The sequence below is a fragment of the Clupea harengus genome, chromosome 14 (assembly GCF_900700415.2).
Source record: "Clupea harengus chromosome 14, Ch_v2.0.2, whole genome shotgun sequence".
NCBI classification, from domain to species: domain Eukaryota; kingdom Metazoa; phylum Chordata; class Actinopteri; order Clupeiformes; family Clupeidae; genus Clupea; species Clupea harengus.
In genome coordinates, this window is record NC_045165.1 from 25,448,098 (window position 1) to 25,464,260 (window position 16,163).

The 16,163-nt window shown below is 42.1% G+C and overlaps 3 protein-coding genes across 4 annotated transcripts; 2 read left to right on the forward strand and 1 right to left on the reverse strand.

Moving 5' to 3' along the window:
- Window positions 1-60: 60 nt before the first annotated feature.
- Window positions 61-8,354, reverse strand: slc5a6b (solute carrier family 5 member 6). Its single transcript, XM_012822421.3, has 16 exons — window positions 8,051-8,354; window positions 7,126-7,571; window positions 6,940-7,005; window positions 6,702-6,753; window positions 6,527-6,594; window positions 6,289-6,443; window positions 5,480-5,620; window positions 4,894-5,023; window positions 4,594-4,682; window positions 3,539-3,648; window positions 3,329-3,399; window positions 3,108-3,194; window positions 2,061-2,239; window positions 1,751-1,848; window positions 1,330-1,439; window positions 61-1,024 (listed from the first exon to the last, which is right to left on the reverse strand). The coding sequence occupies exons 2-16, from the start codon at window positions 7,474-7,476 to the stop codon at window positions 875-877; spliced, it is 1,857 nt and encodes a 618-aa protein (XP_012677875.2). The 5' UTR covers window positions 7,477-7,571; window positions 8,051-8,354; the 3' UTR covers window positions 61-874.
- Window positions 8,355-8,503: 149 nt separating this feature from the next.
- Window positions 8,504-12,599, forward strand: cenpo (centromere protein O). Of its 2 annotated transcripts, XM_012822427.2 has the most exons (7): window positions 8,504-8,928; window positions 9,078-9,241; window positions 9,427-9,571; window positions 9,882-10,150; window positions 10,512-10,674; window positions 11,168-11,303; window positions 11,636-12,599. In XM_012822427.2, the coding sequence occupies exons 1-6, from the start codon at window positions 8,907-8,909 to the stop codon at window positions 11,275-11,277; spliced, it is 873 nt and encodes a 290-aa protein (XP_012677881.2). In that variant the 5' UTR covers window positions 8,504-8,906; the 3' UTR covers window positions 11,278-11,303; window positions 11,636-12,599. The 2 variants fall into 2 exon arrangements, with proteins under 2 accessions (XP_012677881.2, XP_042565604.1); XM_042709670.1 differs by having other exon boundaries at window positions 11,168-12,599.
- Window positions 12,600-12,650: 51 nt separating this feature from the next.
- On the forward strand, window positions 12,651-15,998 carry tp53i3 (tumor protein p53 inducible protein 3). Its single transcript, XM_031579816.2, has 7 exons — window positions 12,651-12,807; window positions 13,184-13,248; window positions 13,371-13,511; window positions 13,650-13,917; window positions 14,062-14,274; window positions 14,439-14,635; window positions 14,839-15,998. The coding sequence occupies exons 2-7, from the start codon at window positions 13,213-13,215 to the stop codon at window positions 15,040-15,042; spliced, it is 1,059 nt and encodes a 352-aa protein (XP_031435676.1). The 5' UTR covers window positions 12,651-12,807; window positions 13,184-13,212; the 3' UTR covers window positions 15,043-15,998.
- Window positions 15,999-16,163: the final 165 nt, after the last annotated feature.

Sequence of the window (16,163 nt, forward strand, 5' to 3'; positions counted from 1 at the left end):
CGAGGTTCTTCAGTGGATAACTGTTATGACCCAGCAGAACATACACACAATGCCATTTGGTTCTTGTAAACTCTTCAATATAAAGTGCTGATTTATTTCAAATTGAACATCATGGTTAACAAATATCTACCGTTTTCAAATGAAAGAAACTTCAAGGTTTAGAGTCAAGAAAAAGAAACATACATCACATAAGTTAACTTCAAATTTCATCAAAAGTACATCAAAGGCTCGAGAGCTTCACCATGGCAATCAATCTGATCCAGACATGGCTATAGCATGAATTGATCAACTTTGGTCTTCAGATGTGATGTAATACAGTGTATTCTCTACATGAAAGCAGTTTTGAGACTGAGGACGTTTCCTGCTTCCTTGTCGCGTCCATCTGTTTATGCTTGTGCGTATGCTTGTGCGTGTGTGTGTGTGAGAGTTGGCACATAAATGACATTCAGTTAAGTATGCATACTGACATTCTGACAATGACATTCACTTGGCAGTTCTTCTCTGTGTTTGAGCCAGCCTATCCATTAGCTAGGGTTAGTAAGACAACACAAATGATTCAATGGTTTCATGGGTTGATTCTCCTGATTGACTTGACTCCGCTTTCCCAAACCTAGTGAGTCATCATGCTATCTTCTCTCCATGGCCCACCATCTCCTTTTTGTTTTTTTTTTTTTAAATGGAAGGCCGTTTCAAAGATTTGGTCATTTTTATCATAGGCTCTTATAATACTTTTGTAAAAAAAAAAAAAAAGTTTCATGTGAGACTTTTTATCCAGCATGCAGGATGTCCATGATGACCTGTTAATCTTTGGGGTGGGGGGTGAGATGTTCCACTGATGACCATTCCTCTGAGGCAGAGTGGCCTTGGTTTAGCTTCACACAGATGACTCATGCTCCACCAACACTTTGCCAGTGACAGGGAGAAATGACTGCTGCTCCTCCTCCTCCTCCTCTTCCGCGGTCGTCTTGGTAACAGCACCATTGAGCTCTTTGTCTTGTATTATGGGCCATTGTTGGGCTGACGTCTGTGTAGACAAGCAGGCAAACATTTCAGTGGCCACTACAGAACATCATCTGTCCTTGTGAACTGTACACAATAAATATAATACGTTATCAGTACAAACAGTTTAGTCCCAACAAGCCAGCAAGTATGCCAGCTGGAGTATGAATGCAGAAAGACTGCGCTGAACAGGGCAACAGTCAATATGGGAATGAATGCAGATGAATGTTCAGCTGACAAATAACAGTGAGGCAGACAAAGCATATAGACTAGCTTCTGGCATCCTGGCCAACGTGGGCACAGAGGTGGCCTCAGATGCTCATTGCTTACACTGTGCTGTGCAGGAGGCACATAGCAGCCTCGCAGCTTGAAAAGCCTGCGGATGTTGCCCCAGACTGGATACAGTGTGCCTGGGGTCACATCCCCCTCAGCCATAGGACCTTAGAGAGAAAACACAAGGCAGAGAGGAAAGACAAATATTATCATTAGTTAATCATTGACAACAGGGTTTGGGGCATTTAACCTGGAGAGATATGAAGCTGTGTGAGCATTTCGTGTACCTGTGCTTTAACCCATGGTTTGGCTGACAAACCAGTATCTTGTAGGGGTAAGCTGGCCTCACATTTTGACCTACATTTCCGCCTGGAAGTCATCACTCGTGAAACGCTTTTGTGACATATGTACATAGTAATGTATAGGGAGGGATACTTGATCCATTGAGTGTTAGCCTGATGTAGATGTAGGTCCTCACCTGTCATGTAGCTGACTAGGAGCCCTGTGATGACCACTACGGTGGAATTTAGAGCACTGTACCACATGTATGACAGGGAGTAAAGTGCTTGGAGAATGCTTGGTTGGATAAAAAGAAAACAGAAAGGTGTAGGATTTACATTAGGCGTTAACAGCGACATTTAATGCGACAACAAAAGACATTGGAGGGCTCATAAAGATTACAGAAAGGTGAGGGTTTGTTGGTTGCACGAAATACTGCTTTTAGTCAATAATATCAACTGTAGGAAAGGTAACTATATCGATATACAGCAAATGCACCTGGCAATCACCTTGATTTCTGTGCGATTGTCTCTACGACAGCAGTCACTGGCCCCATGGTTATATTCCCTAGATCCAGCATTTCTGTGCTGTTGGTCTCCAGCACGATGGTTGAATTTCTGGCCACAAAACTCCCGATGCCAATCCAGAGGGCCACAGCCAGACCGACCACAAGACCTGTGACGGCACCCTGGCAGAGGGGCAAAACGTAATGACTTTCACAACAGTGAACCATTGTGCACCATTCTACTGTGCAATGCTGTTTGCACAAACATTGCCTACCTAGAAGGGTCATCAGAGAGAAACTTTACCAACAACCACATGATAAATGTTAATGTCTGAAGTATGCAAATCTACATTTTTTTAATACGTAATGTGAGCAGATGAAGTCGTGTTGAAAATTGTGTTATTTGGCCACAAACACCAAAGGTGTTTTTGGAGAATGAAAGAGGAGCATTTGATGAGAAGAAACCCTTGACCACTGTTAAGCATGTGGGTGTTTTGGGATTTCCCCGGAGCCAGTGGCAGAGGAAACATACAAATGAAGGGGCAAATGGATTCCTCTAAATGTCAGAATGCAAATGACATGGCGTCAGTCAAGATACTGAAGCCTACAAGATGTTCGTCTCTACAATAGGACAATGATTTAAAGTATACCTCAAAATACACCACAAAGTACTTAAAGAAATGCAAACAATAGCTTTTGGAATGTTGGCCTACAGTCCCTAAACTTAAGCATGACTGAAAATGTGTAGGTAGATCTTAAACATAATGTGCATGCAAGACATCCTAAATATGTCTTAGAACTTGGAAGTGATCTGCAAGAATAAAAAGACTTTTAGCTGTCTTTGACATCTGCCAAAAGAGGTTTAACTAACTGCTGACTTAGTAGAGTGTCCACACTTTGCAGACCACAATTACTGTAAAACATTGAATCTTTTTGGGTTCATAACTTAACAAACAACACAGCATAAGAAAGTGCCATTCTTCAATGTTGTGTGTCTGTAATGCCCAAACTTTTGCATACAACTGTCCATCCTCCTCTGTGGGATACTTACTGTGCTGTTGGCTGAGGAGAAGAAGAGGCCCAGACAGAACACACCCAGCAGCGGACCTCCCACCATCCCAAAGATACTGAGTGCAGCCTGTAAGGAAGAACAGAAGTCATTGGTACAAGTCTAATGATCAGAAACAATATGAGCAGAACAATGGCTCTCAATTGATCTAAATTGGTGAGGGACGGAGGGACATTCTATTGATATTCTCCGGGAATCCTTACCTCCAGAACAGAGCTGTGCAATATGTGGACAACGTATGCCATGGCAAGACACAATAACCCATATACGAGTGCTAGAGGTGAAACAGAAAACATGCAGACATGCTTCAGACACATCTAAAGTCTGTTAGTCACATAACATCTCTGTTCAAAATGTCTCTGATTTGCAACTGCTACCGGTTACCTCACAGCTTGCCAAAGTCCCAAACTCACCGAGCAGCTTGGAGATCAGAGTTGCCTTGGACTCTTCCATTGGGAAATTGGGTTTGATCAGGTCCTCCATGGTCACTGTTGCTAGGGAGTTGAAGGCAGAAGATATGGTGCTGTCGAAAGAGAACACTGTACATTTAGATCTGTTCATTTAGCTTCTCCATTTGTCCAAGAAAAAGCCTTGAATCATTCTAGCAAGGCTGAAGCCTCCAGAGCATCAAAGTGGAACTGTGCACTGAATCAAAGCTTAAAATATTCAATGCAATCTGACAACTGAAAACTGACAGAAAACTGTCATGGCTGAAAGCTGACCTTAGTAACTGACTAGGGATCATTGTATCAATGAAGGACTACATGGTTATTTCATTTTAGCTCAACCAACACATTTGATCAAGGTTACAGGAAATTCTTCCTCTGTATTCAGCTATCTAGATACTTCCAGTTCACAAGCATCCTGAACATTTCCACTAAAACTGTTCATTTGTTTATATCTATTTATTTAAAATTGTTGTCCATATCCATATTCACCGTACTTATATCTTATGTCTCCTACCTCATTTATAACTTCTACTGCCACTTTCACCTGTACTTCACCTGCACTTTACATACTGTATATCTATATCATATATCTATATCACATCTGCACTAACCCCCACTATTGCTGCTTACTGTTCATATTACTTATGTCTTATACCATACTGTATATATTATATTTATCTATTTTTATATTACCACTTTGCACATACTCTGCACTCTTCTGATTTTGCACTTCTGGTTAGATGCTAACTGCATTTCGTTGCCCCAGTACTTGTACTCTGCAATGACAATAAAGTTGAATCTAATCTAATCTAATCCTGTTCTGCTCTGAGGCTGGTAAGCTGGTATAGCATTTCAGTCGCATCATAAACTTGAAATACTGCTCATCAGAAAACTGGCAGCTGTGGCCATTCATTTGAGGCTTCACTGACTCACTGGTTCATTTGTTCGTAATGTTCTGGGCTTGACCACAAAGGTCTTATCCATGCAAATGGAGGACGAACAGACAGAGCAGAACCTACCTCAAGGATGCACTAAACAAACATGCCACAAATAGACCCGGCAAGCCAGGAAAGTCCTGCAGCATATCCATCACAAAGTAAAGCACCATCTGCAAAACACAAATCAAAACTCTAGTTCTCTCAGAAAACAAAAAAAAAACATCTGAAAAAACAACAACAACTGGTCATCACAGTTCATCTCAAGAGCATGAGAAACTGACAGAGAAAACTCTGGTAAGAGAGACTGACCACACCATGGCCTCCAGTCCAGCCAGTTCTACCTGATCGTACAGCACTCACCCAGAGCGGCGGGCAACTAACCTGGTCTCGGGAGGAGATAACCTTTTTCTGTAAGGGATTGTCTTCCTTGTAGCAGGCAAACATAACCAGACCGATCATACAACTTAGTGCCAGAGACAGCTGTAGACAGGGGAACACCAGGTAGCAGGACCTGAGATCATACAGAGACAGGGATGCTGTGAGGTTGGGTGGGTGTGTACACACGTGTGTGCTCATGGGTGCTTCTGAAGTTGATGCCCCAAGAAATGAAATAAAACCACGTACTGAATGGTTAAGGTGTAATAAGGTCTTGTATATTATAAGGTGTATATATAGTATTGTTATATATATATATATATATATATATATATATATATATATATATATATGTGTGTGTGTTTATTCTTACGTATTATTATTCTTATCGACAGATACATTCAATGTGAGGTGCAAGAAATCTTGATCATTGCCTGAAATAGAATCGTACTTACAATATCTCAAAACTCAAACATGCCAGAGCAAAATTGTTATAGTACAAACACGGCCCAAATCGAAATGTTGTGGATGCCTATCTTTATGTGTTTCAGTGGTGTCAACGTGCCTCTCCTGAGTGTCAGATGTGTCTTACATAATGGCCTCCTTCTCGGTGCGTGAACTGAGGTAGCGCTGCACCTGTGCCTGGTTCACACCATACAGGGCCAGCATCAGGAACACCCCCCCGACCGCCAGCGTCCAGAACGTATGTCTTTGGGTGGGGTCTGGATTCAAACTGGGGGAAAGAGATGGAGGACTATTGGTTTTATGGAGTCATAGCACATGATTCACTTGATGACAAGAGATGAGGCCAACCTAGCGGTGCAAGCCAACCAACAAGTCTGACTGGACCTTCAGGATCTGAGAAGTTCCTCTTTCATCAGAGAAGCAAATGGCGCAACATCCAAGGGAGGAGTCGAGAAGAGGTGTTATTTGCAATGTATGCACTCACAGGAGGCCACAGTAGCAGGGAGGCCTTTGTGGGCTTTGTTCACATTTTAAGCCAATTATATCGACAGGAATTCTGACGTGTGATGGCATCAACATTTGTAACTTTTAAGTTTTTTTGGGAACATTTGTAACTTTTAAGTTTTGAGCCGGATTTGAACTGCACAATTGATGGTTTTGACAGATCAGTGATTTCTCATCTAGGTGCTAGTATAATTATTAGCTGCATACAATGTGTTATATTCCAATGATCTTATCAAATATTAGGAGTGTGTCATGTGTTCCTTTTTACCATGTACTACTATTGCATATTTCTCTTCTCTCGTTACAATCTACTACTGTATAACTGGCTGAGAATTCAGGAACTGTATAGTGAAACAGTGCTAGCACAATGCTTCTGTTTTGCCTACTGCACCTGTACCATGCTCCTTCCACACACATCAGTCCCACACTCACTCAATTCCTGAGATGCGGCCACCATCCCTGGCCTTCCTCCAGACCTCAGCCGGACCCCCAGCCTGATGTATTCCTACAGCAATGACAGCGAACTGCCCTGCAAACATCACTAGAGTCTGGAACACGTCTGCCCAGATCACTGCCTTCAGTCCTCCCTGCAGAGGCATAAGGAGGATAACATCCCTGTCAAAACGTCATTGATACAGTAGCTCCACATCATTGCTTATGACGTACATACCAGTGTTGTGTAGACAGTGCAGACCAGTCCAGTCGCCAGCACGGCTCCCCAAAGGTGAAATCCAGTGACTAGACGGGCATTTACAATACAATGGATTAAACAAGGTGGATTGTCATTGATAAATCAACATCCAAAAGCAAAAACAGATAATGATAGATAACCAAAGGAAAAGTACCAGCATTAAGAGCAAGAGCAGGCGTGTAGATACCCACGCCCATATATATTACCTATAGAGAGGGGGACAGAAAGAGAATGGTGAAGGAAGTGAAAATGTTTTTTTTTAAAAGAGGCAGGTCAGATTCAAAGAAACCTGCAACAAGGAATAACAAAGCACGACTTATTTCCTCTCAGAGTCTAACATAATAATTGGATTAGTAGACATAGTGCTTGTGTGGTAACCACTTAGAGCTCACCATCTGAAAGATGAAGGTGACTGTGCCACAGATCCGTACCGTCTTACTGAAGCGAAGCTCAAGATACTAAAAAAAAAAGCAATGCGTCACAGATAAAATGTTAAACTAAAACTTAGTATAGGTGTTCTCTAGTCAGCTCTGATTAGCACTTTGATATTTTTGATAGGGGCTGCTCAGGAGGGGTACCTGATAGACACTGTTTAGGTGGAGGCGGTAGAAGACAGGGATGAAGATGCGAGCTGGGATGAGCAGGCCCGGTATGTAGGCACAGCCAATGAACCAGTACTGGGTGCCATTATTGAAGATCTCAGCAGGCGTTCCTACAATGGCCACGGCTGATTGGAAGGTTGCCATGAGCGACAAGGCAAGCGGCAGGCTGCTCATGCTTCGGTCTGCCATCAGAAACTCTTGAGTGGTACGTTGGCGCCCCCCAGAGAGAGCATGGTACAAGCCAATGGCCACAGAGATCGCCAGTAGCATCCCGAACACAATAAAATCTACTAAAGAGAAGTGCTTAGTCCCCAGTGCCTCCATCATGCCAGGTTATGGGTGACGTTTAGAATTATGGAAGATTGACTTGTAGAAGATTGTCTGTCTCACACATCCATTAGGGGCCAACAGGCCCTCGTTATCTGAAACAAAGACTGTAATGAGTAGGTCACGAGGAAAATCATGTTCAACACTAAAGACCTGGCAAATGTACGTAACTGCAGATTAGTTTAAGCCCCCTAACCATGTGCCAAAAGATGCAATACAAGCACTAGAAGTTCACCAAGCCCAGTCCAGTCCAGGCGCTCTGTCACTTCACCTTTACCCTGCATACCTACGGGACTACGATGAGATCCAAAAGCTAGTGCTTAATGCAAATGACTTTCAGATTTCAAAGAAAGCACACGCCAGGTCATTAGAATGCGTTAAATTCTAACTTAATGGGAACTTTTGTTTGAAAAGAAGCCACACATAATGAACTTGTCATTTTAGAGTCTACTAGGCAGTAGCCTATTAGTTACTTCAGTTAACCTTAGCCTAACTTTAAGTTACCTGATCACAATATATCTAAAGTCATACTGGGATCATAACACACTAGATCTGTTTAATCGATGTAGCCTACCTCAGGTTTCATACGTTCACGATCTTAGTTTGGAGCTCTTTGAACAGGTGGACGCCTTTGCCAAAAACTTACAACCACAACGCTTCATCCCAGTCATAGCCATGTGGCAACAAGCCTGAAATCGCCGCTTCATCACGGGGCGTGCCTTAATTTGTAACGTTACATTAAAAATCAACACTAGGATATTGGTCTTCGTACGTAGTTCACGTGAAACTAGGGGGCACATTGCATGTTAAAACAGTGCAAATGTGAGCAAGTACAATTTAGACACTTGGCATAGTACCACCGTAACTAAAAAATAAATAAAAAATTAAGACACAAGCAAACCTATCTATCATCGGTATCATCCGATGACGTTCTACTACAACGTGCTTGTTAGTGTATTTCCGATGTTTTCAGGTGCCCTCTACTTTTCCCATGCGCAAGTATGTGGAAGCACTGATGCTCTCGAAGTGTACCATTCGCATGTTAAATAAAATCCTTCCTTCCGGTTTCAAAGGCTACGCGCGGAATTTAAGATAACTGCAGACATCCGCACTCGGAAAGTAACGTTAGCTGTCATACTACATCATCAGCTATTCTATTCTGTTACTTAACGTCTTACCATTTATTTTGCTTGCAACTTTTAGTAGCCACGGTTTAACGTTAGCGAAAAGCATCCGTTGTTTTGAACTAGACAAAAGGAGAAGATACTAGTTGGAGGACTAAGATTAGGTACGTTTTGTTAGCGGTTGATGACCATCTGTAACGTTACCTAGCCAACAAATGAAGAAAGTCAACATTAGGAACGGTCAGAAACTGATAAAGGACAACTTTATCAGATAACTTTATCTGTACCAGTGTCGGATCTGAAGTCATGGAGGAGGCAAGAGATCACAGTAAGTAACTGGTCCCAAATTACTGGAAAATTCAGTCGGCGAGTTGGCTAGCATCGCAAATGAACGTGAACAGTAGTCGCCCTAGTCGTTTAGTGCTTACTGACTGGTTAATAACATTGAATTGCCTCAATGGTCTCTCTTTCCAATAGACGTGTTAAGTTGCTTGCAGAGGTTAGAGATGGGAGCTCTTGGTTTTCACAGTCGAGATCCAGAGGAATTACTGAAGAAGGACAGACTACATCAGTTGAACTGCAGAGTGTTAACTCTCCGAATGCAAAGAAACAAACTCAAAGTTGAAGTCCAGAGAATCAAGGTGAAGTAGAGTGACGCGAGTTGACAAAGGCAAATGGTGAATTCAATAAAACCACTGACAAAAATAGCATCTTATCTCTTTTAGTCTATATTTCTCAGTATATTGTGTTGACTTATTGGTCCAGTTTCAAAACACCTACCGTATGCTTGTGTTTATACATTATTATACGATATTAATATTTGTAGGAGGCAAAGGCCGCTCTGGATGAAGGGATTTCTCCAGATAGTAATGGAGAAGAAAATGGAGCCAAGAGTTCCCAACACACCTTACCGCTACTGATGGCTCGACGCACCCAATTGAAGGACACGCTCAGGGCCCATCACCTCATTGGTAACATACAGACAGTCGCCGTCTCAACAAATCCCCCTGAAGGCTCACAATGTCAAACAATATCATTGCAGGGCATACACTCACCTTTGTCACCTATGTACTCATATTACACCCCACTTTGCATGCTAATCTTAATTACACTTCACAGTAATGCACTGAGAATGATTTTTTTACAACTTTACCTGAAGACATTAGCTCTGTAGCTGATAGCTATATGGTCTGTACACTAAGACAATTCCCATGTCTTAAAATGGGCCATTGATTAGCACATATTGAGGCTTTCTGTGACTTACTTTTCTTTCCTTTTCAGGTGGGTATGAGGTAGTGGAGATAGATTCGGGCAGGCGGGTTTGCTATTCCTTAAGCACTGAATATGAGGACACTTACCTGGACACCTACCACTTGGAGCTGGACCTAACGCGGGGCGTGCGTATCCACCGTCATGACATCCCACCTTCCATCCCACTGAAGAACTTGGCTCAAGAGAACCTCGAGACTGACCTGCCTGCCTTTCTTCACACACTCAGAGAGCACGTCAGTGGTCTGGCCAGCCGTTTATATCAGCTCAGACTCATCAAGGTATGGAAAGGGGGTTTGGTTATTTGGATTAAAGAAGAAGGGTTCTGGCTAGCTTTTGTGTTACCCATGTTATAATTTCTATAGTGAGAAGTGTCTCTTCCCATTTTGGTTTTCATAGCGGAACACTTTATAATGCCAGCTGAGAGGGCACATCCTGCACCTCCCGATTGCTTATAGGTGTCAACATAAAATGTTTGCTAAAAATCATGCATGTGGATTGATGAGCATTCATTCATTTTAAATGTTTTGTAAGCCGCTATCGACAAAAGGGTCTGCTCAATACTATAACCATAACCCTTCTGGTTCCAGTACATGGTTGTGTATACATCATGCTGCATTTTTTCTCCCCCTCGCCCCTTAGGAACAAGTGGAGACTGTAAGTGTGATGGAGACCAACCCTCTGTGCTCGGTGCTGGTGCTGATGTGCAAGATTCCAGGAGAGGAGGAGACGGCCATGCTTCTGTCATTGCGGTATGGGGACCCGATCAAAGCTCTGCCCACCCGGGTTACCTTGGAGTCTTCTGGTGAGGGTTTCAAATATCAGTTCCACAAACCCACATTATGAATTTTTTATTTTTTTAATTTTTTTATGTTTTTGTAGGAAACTAGTTTTTTCAACTAGTAGGTTGTTCACTAGGTATTTCAGCTTTTACTCTTACATTACAGGGCAAGTCTGTTGGTAGTTAACTAGTCAACTCGATGATGCTTTTAGGATTGGGATGTTGGACCAATGAAAATTATTTGTAATCAAAAGCACATGGGTTCTGCTGGCTCATGTAAGGTTGTCATACATCAGTTTCAAGACCTGAATGCTCTTCTAACAGCACTTGATTAAACAGTAAAAATGTCTTTCACCACCAACCCTAATGCAACTTAACATGTTCAAGTAACAGTCAATCAATAAGAAATCTATGATGAGACTCATTGTATTTATTATTATTATTTTATTATATGTTTACTTCAGTACAAAAAATGAATCCCTGATTTGATAACTTGGATTATGTTGGTTTCTTACAGACAAATCACTGCCTGATGAACCACAATGGAAGGAGGCCAAGTCTCTGTTTCTGGAGGTTCCACCCCACAGAGTCCTGCTGGCCCTGAGGAACCAGGGGCAGATCTTGTAGACCTTAGCCCAGAGCTCGCAGACCCAGTTAAACTAGGACCTTTTCTCACCCTTTTATTTACTATATTGTACTACACCTGCAGAACTTTATTTGGAGGCTAGTCCAACCCAGAGATCTGACCACACACCACATAGTCACATGGTAGCTGATTAGGTGAAACGGCAAGGCAGGTAGATTAATTAATCGGCTAATTGTTTAAAAGTACCTACTATACTGTTTCATCAGTTAATTTAGTACAACTTACTCAGACATTGTCGAGGGTCTTCAAAAAGGCGTGTATTTTTTGCCTTAGCGTTTCCCTCTGTATCTGCTTGAGCCGCTCTCTCTCCTGCCTCTGCCACTCTCTCTGGCTGGCCAGCTTTCTCTCAGAGATGCTGTTGATGCAAGCCATATCCCTCAGCTGCACTAAGGACAGAATGCCAGCATCTTCTGACTCTCTCTGCTGGACGTGGGACAGGGTTGGAGCTGGGTGTGAACTCTGCGATTTGACTACAGCATCTGTGTCGCCCTGAGAAACTACTTTTCCAGAGACCAGACCTCTTCCAGGAGGTGCTGACTGAGTGTAGTGGCGATGCCATGCAACTTTCTTCCCGTTTCGATTTTCCAAGATTTCCCTCATAGTGTTGTCAACAGTGGCAATAGGCTCACAGACCCGGACGTGTAGTAGTTTCTGGTGCTCTTGCATCAGGGAGTTAATGTCCTGCTGCAACAGTTTGAGAATCAGTGTCTGCCGGAGGCAAAGGTGGTTCAGTCTGTGTTGGAGGTATGTTTCCTCAGTGCTGTTCATTTGTCGCACATCCACACATTGTAAACACTTGGGCCTCCGGTAGTTTGATGGTTTAGTCATTGTGATGAGGATTCACTTGGGACAAAGAAATTGAAATCATAACTTTGCCTTCAGTACATTCTTCTTTAGTACCTGTTAACAAATGTAATTAAACTTAAGTTTAAATACATGCCACAAATATGTACTATTAGTAAATAATACATGTATAAATCTTTGAAACCAGTAACAATGGATTTTTCTGAAAAGTATTCGTGTGAAAATGTGTCCATAACATACCATACGGCTTTGAAGAAATGGTTTAGGTGCCCTGCTTCATTTCACCGTCCAGTGGTGTGTTTTTTAGCATGTTCACATGGTGAAGTGTGATAATTGCTGGTGAGGGGTTAGCCTGTCTTTTGTTTATCCTGAAGAACAGGTTTGGCAGTTGAAAACCAAACAGGCTGCCCTTCATTCACCTGCATCTTGATTAGGCAGGTTTTCATAATAATGATGTCAATTCACTGCACAATAAAAGCTCTTACTTTGTAACTTCAAACATAGACAACTAATACGTATCGCTGCCGCTAGGTGTCTGTTGCGTTGTGAACGAAAGGTGTCCAACAAATGTTTCGAGTTCGGATAATTCACATTTCTGATGAAACTGACCACTGAACTCACAGGCTTCTATCTGGTATATGTTGAATATTTTTTTTTAAATAATATACTCGTTCACTCCTGCGGTAGGTGACTGTGCAGGTCTTCAAGTAAGTATTATTGGGGTTTAAACGTTTGGCTTTGAGGTTTTCCAAAAAAAATAACTTGTCGGGAAAAGTAGGCTACACTTTTGCGTAGTCAAGTGGAGGTTATACATTAGTTTGCCCCTTACACTGAACACAAAATTAGAGTGCATTGCAATGGATCACTTTGAAATGTTGCATCTAAAGTTACATCCAAAGTCCTTTTTACACTCGAATTTACACAGAAATTCGAAATCTATGTACATCGGCGAAGAAATCATGAACATCAACTATGTGCCCAAAATGTGCAGACCGCTCATGTGACATAGCTGCCTATAACTCGCTACAACACAATCTTACTATGTATTTATGCCATGTTCTACCTGTCTGTTATCTACCATAGATTACACACACACACAGTAATCTCTGAAAATGTTGCAGCAGCCAGGATCCACTGTTCAAGAAAATGTTTGTAGCCCTTTCCTTATGCACTTTATTCATTGCAATTATATACCGAACGGTTTTCTAGAATCCTGAAAAAAAAAACATTTAAACATTTTCACTGTAATTTTGAACTTGCTGACATGCAGACCATGCTGGCAGTATGTGTTGATGATCCAGGAGGTCCTGAGAAGATGTATGTGGGTAAGGTTTTCAGGCCTCAGCCCAAAGCAGGAGAGATCCTCATCAAGGTCCATGCCACTGCTCTGAACAGGGCTGACCTATTGCAGGTATATCCTAATCTTCTTTGAACATATCCCATAACAGCTAAAGAGCTAGATGCCTTAAAATGGCACGCTTGCCTTGTGACTTGGTGGTTTGCAGTGTACATAGACATACAGTTTTTTGTTTTGCTGCTTTATTAATAGAGAAGAGGACTTTACCCAGCCCCACCTGGTGAGAGCGAGATCCTGGGACTGGAAGCGGCGGGGACTGTGGCTGCCCTGGGTTTAGGCGTCCAAGGGCAATGGGTTTTGGGGCAGCGAGTCATGGCCCTGCTCTCTGGGGGTGGCTATGCAGAGTTCGTCTCGGTTCCTGAAGAGTTGGTGATGCCAGTTCCTCCTCATTTGACCATCACCCAAGCTGCAGCTCTCCCTGAGGCCTGGCTCACTGCCTTTCAGCTACTTCACCTCATAGGTAGTCCACACACAGAAGCCCACATAAGCACACAGATAAAATACTAATCTAATAGCCAATGAATACAGGATATGGTGTATACTCTATGAATTGTAAAGTAGACATTTAGAAGACGCCCCAAAAAAGTGCTTCCTTTTTTTATAGCTAAAGTGCAGCCTGGAGAGACAGTGCTGGTGCACGCTGGAGCCAGTGGGGTTGGCACTGCAGCCATTCAGCTGCTCCGCTTGACTCAGGCCATTCCACTAGTAACCGCAGGAACCCAAGAGAAACTTAAGATGACTGAAAAACTTGGGGCAGCTGCTGCCTATAACTACAAAGATGAGGAATTTGCTGAGAGGGTCATGGAGTTCACTAAAGGTAACTAAGTGCAGCCATGCAATCAAAAATATACTGGAAGCATGCTACATTTGTTTTGTTTTTTTGTTGTTTAAATTACTGTATATATATCTTATTTAATTCTGACAGTTAAACATAATTATATTTGAGACCACATAAGTATAACCACACTCTTAACTCGGTAGGCCGAGGTGCAGATGTTATTTTGGACTGTGTGGGTGGTTCATGCTGGAAGAAGAATGTACAGTGTTTGGCTATGGATGGACGGTGGGTCCTCTATGGCGCCATGGGAGGCAGGCATGTGGAGGGAGACCTGTTGGGCAAACTCCTGTCCAAACGTGGACATCTGCTTTGCAGCCTGCTACGGTCACGTAGTCTACAGGTTAGACTTGGAACACTAGTTCTCCTATTTAATGCCCTTTATTTTATCTGATGTTTACTCTAAACAGCAACCTAGTAAAGGTGTATTTACTATGGAGCCGTTTACTGAAAATAATTCTCATTATATAGAATTGCTGCAAATATACATAATAACCATAAATGTCCAGTTAATCGATTACTGTCGTGTGTATGTGTTCTCTCCAGTATAAAGCAGAGCTGGTGAAAGCCTTTTCAGACAGAGCTCTCCAGCACTTCGAACCGCTGAACTCATCTGTAGCTCTGAAACCAGTCATCGACAGTGTCTTCAGCATGCAGGATATTGCTGTCGCCCACCAGCACATGGAGGCCAACAAGAACATGGGGAAAATAGTCATCAGGGTCATTGAGTCCACGCCAGAGGAGCTATAACCCATATATCCAGTTTGGCTGCCTTAAAGATGCAGTCTGCAATTCGGTTTGTGCTTCAAACATATGCAGATGATTTGAAAATACTCATGGACACATATTTCATTTTTACAACCATGTCATTTATACAAAACCCAAGAAAAATCTTTCAAACATTCCTCTACACAGTGCTCTGAATCTCATTGTGATCTTTGATAATCTATATATGACTGTAATGAAGGGGAGGTCAACATTTTGTGGAGTTGTTTAATTTACACCAAATTGTGTTTAATCCGTTTGAGTTGGGTACAGTGTGGGTTCAGTGTGTTAACTGTATGCATATTTCACTGCACCAAGACACCAGTGCTAACAACCAAACCAACAGTTGGTTACATTGTCATGCTAGTGAGTCAAATCAAGGTAAACATTATAAAGTCAATTCCTAATATTTTAGATTAATTTGAAAAGGTATTAGGGCATTTTCAGTACCTGGACTTCTTGTTCCAACAAGTTTCAGTAAACTATGGTGGTTTCATGCTATAAAAAAAATTAAATGTGAGATTGCCACAGCAGTATTTAATGATTTATTATTATTATGTAAATGGATGCTTTGAAAATACACTGAATAATAACTGGGTCCATGCAAAACTTCTTCAGTCTCCTCAAGAAGAAGAGACGTTTCCGGGGCTGCTTTGACTACCTTGTCTGTGTGAGCAGATCAGGAGAGATCGCTGATATGCATTTACATTTACATTTTTACATTTTAGTCATTTAGCAGACGCTTTTATCCAAAGCGACTTACAAGGATGTATACACATTTTACATTTACACTGCACATCAGGAGCAATTAGGGGTTCAGTGTCTTGCTCAAGGCCGCTTCGACAGGGAATCGAACTAGCAACCTTCTGATATGCACTCCGAGGAACCTCAAGCAGCAGCAGTTTCCTGCTATAACCAAATAAAATGTGAGATTGCCACAGCAGTATTTAATGATTCATTATTATTATGTAAAGGGATGCTTTGAAAATACACTGAATAACGTCTGACGGTGCTTGTGAATCCATAAATCGCAAGTAAACAGAAAAATGTTGTCATAAGTGGGATTCGTACCCACGCCTCCAATACAGCCAGCCAAATGTTGAGGC

What these genes read in the sequence shown, in the direction of transcription:
- slc5a6b (XM_012822421.3), bottom strand. Translation starts at nt 7,476, where the DNA reads ATGATGGAGGCACTGGGGACTAAGCACTTCTCTTTAGTAGATTTTATT. An exon ending in TTATCTCCTCCCGAGACCAG is followed by an intron (nt 4,683 to 4,893) that starts GTTAGTTGCCCG and finishes TGTGTTTTGCAG; the next exon opens with ATGGTGCTTTACTTTGTGAT. An exon ending in TCTCCTCAGCCAACAGCACA is followed by an intron (nt 2,240 to 3,107) that starts GTAAGTATCCCA and finishes CCCCTCTGCCAG; the next exon opens with GGTGCCGTCACAGGTCTTGT.
- cenpo (XM_042709670.1), top strand. Translation starts at nt 8,907, where the DNA reads ATGGAGGAGGCAAGAGATCACA. An exon ending in GGAGGAGGCAAGAGATCACA is followed by an intron (nt 8,929 to 9,077) that starts GTAAGTAACTGG and finishes TCTTTCCAATAG; the next exon opens with ACGTGTTAAGTTGCTTGCAG. An exon ending in CAGGGCCCATCACCTCATTG is followed by an intron (nt 9,572 to 9,881) that starts GTAACATACAGA and finishes TTTCCTTTTCAG; the next exon opens with GTGGGTATGAGGTAGTGGAG.
- tp53i3 (XM_031579816.2), top strand. Translation starts at nt 13,213, where the DNA reads ATGTTGCAGCAGCCAGGATCCACTGTTCAAGAAAAT. An exon ending in GATCCACTGTTCAAGAAAAT is followed by an intron (nt 13,249 to 13,370) that starts GTTTGTAGCCCT and finishes GCTGACATGCAG; the next exon opens with ACCATGCTGGCAGTATGTGT. An exon ending in ACAGGGCTGACCTATTGCAG is followed by an intron (nt 13,512 to 13,649) that starts GTATATCCTAAT and finishes CTTTATTAATAG; the next exon opens with AGAAGAGGACTTTACCCAGC.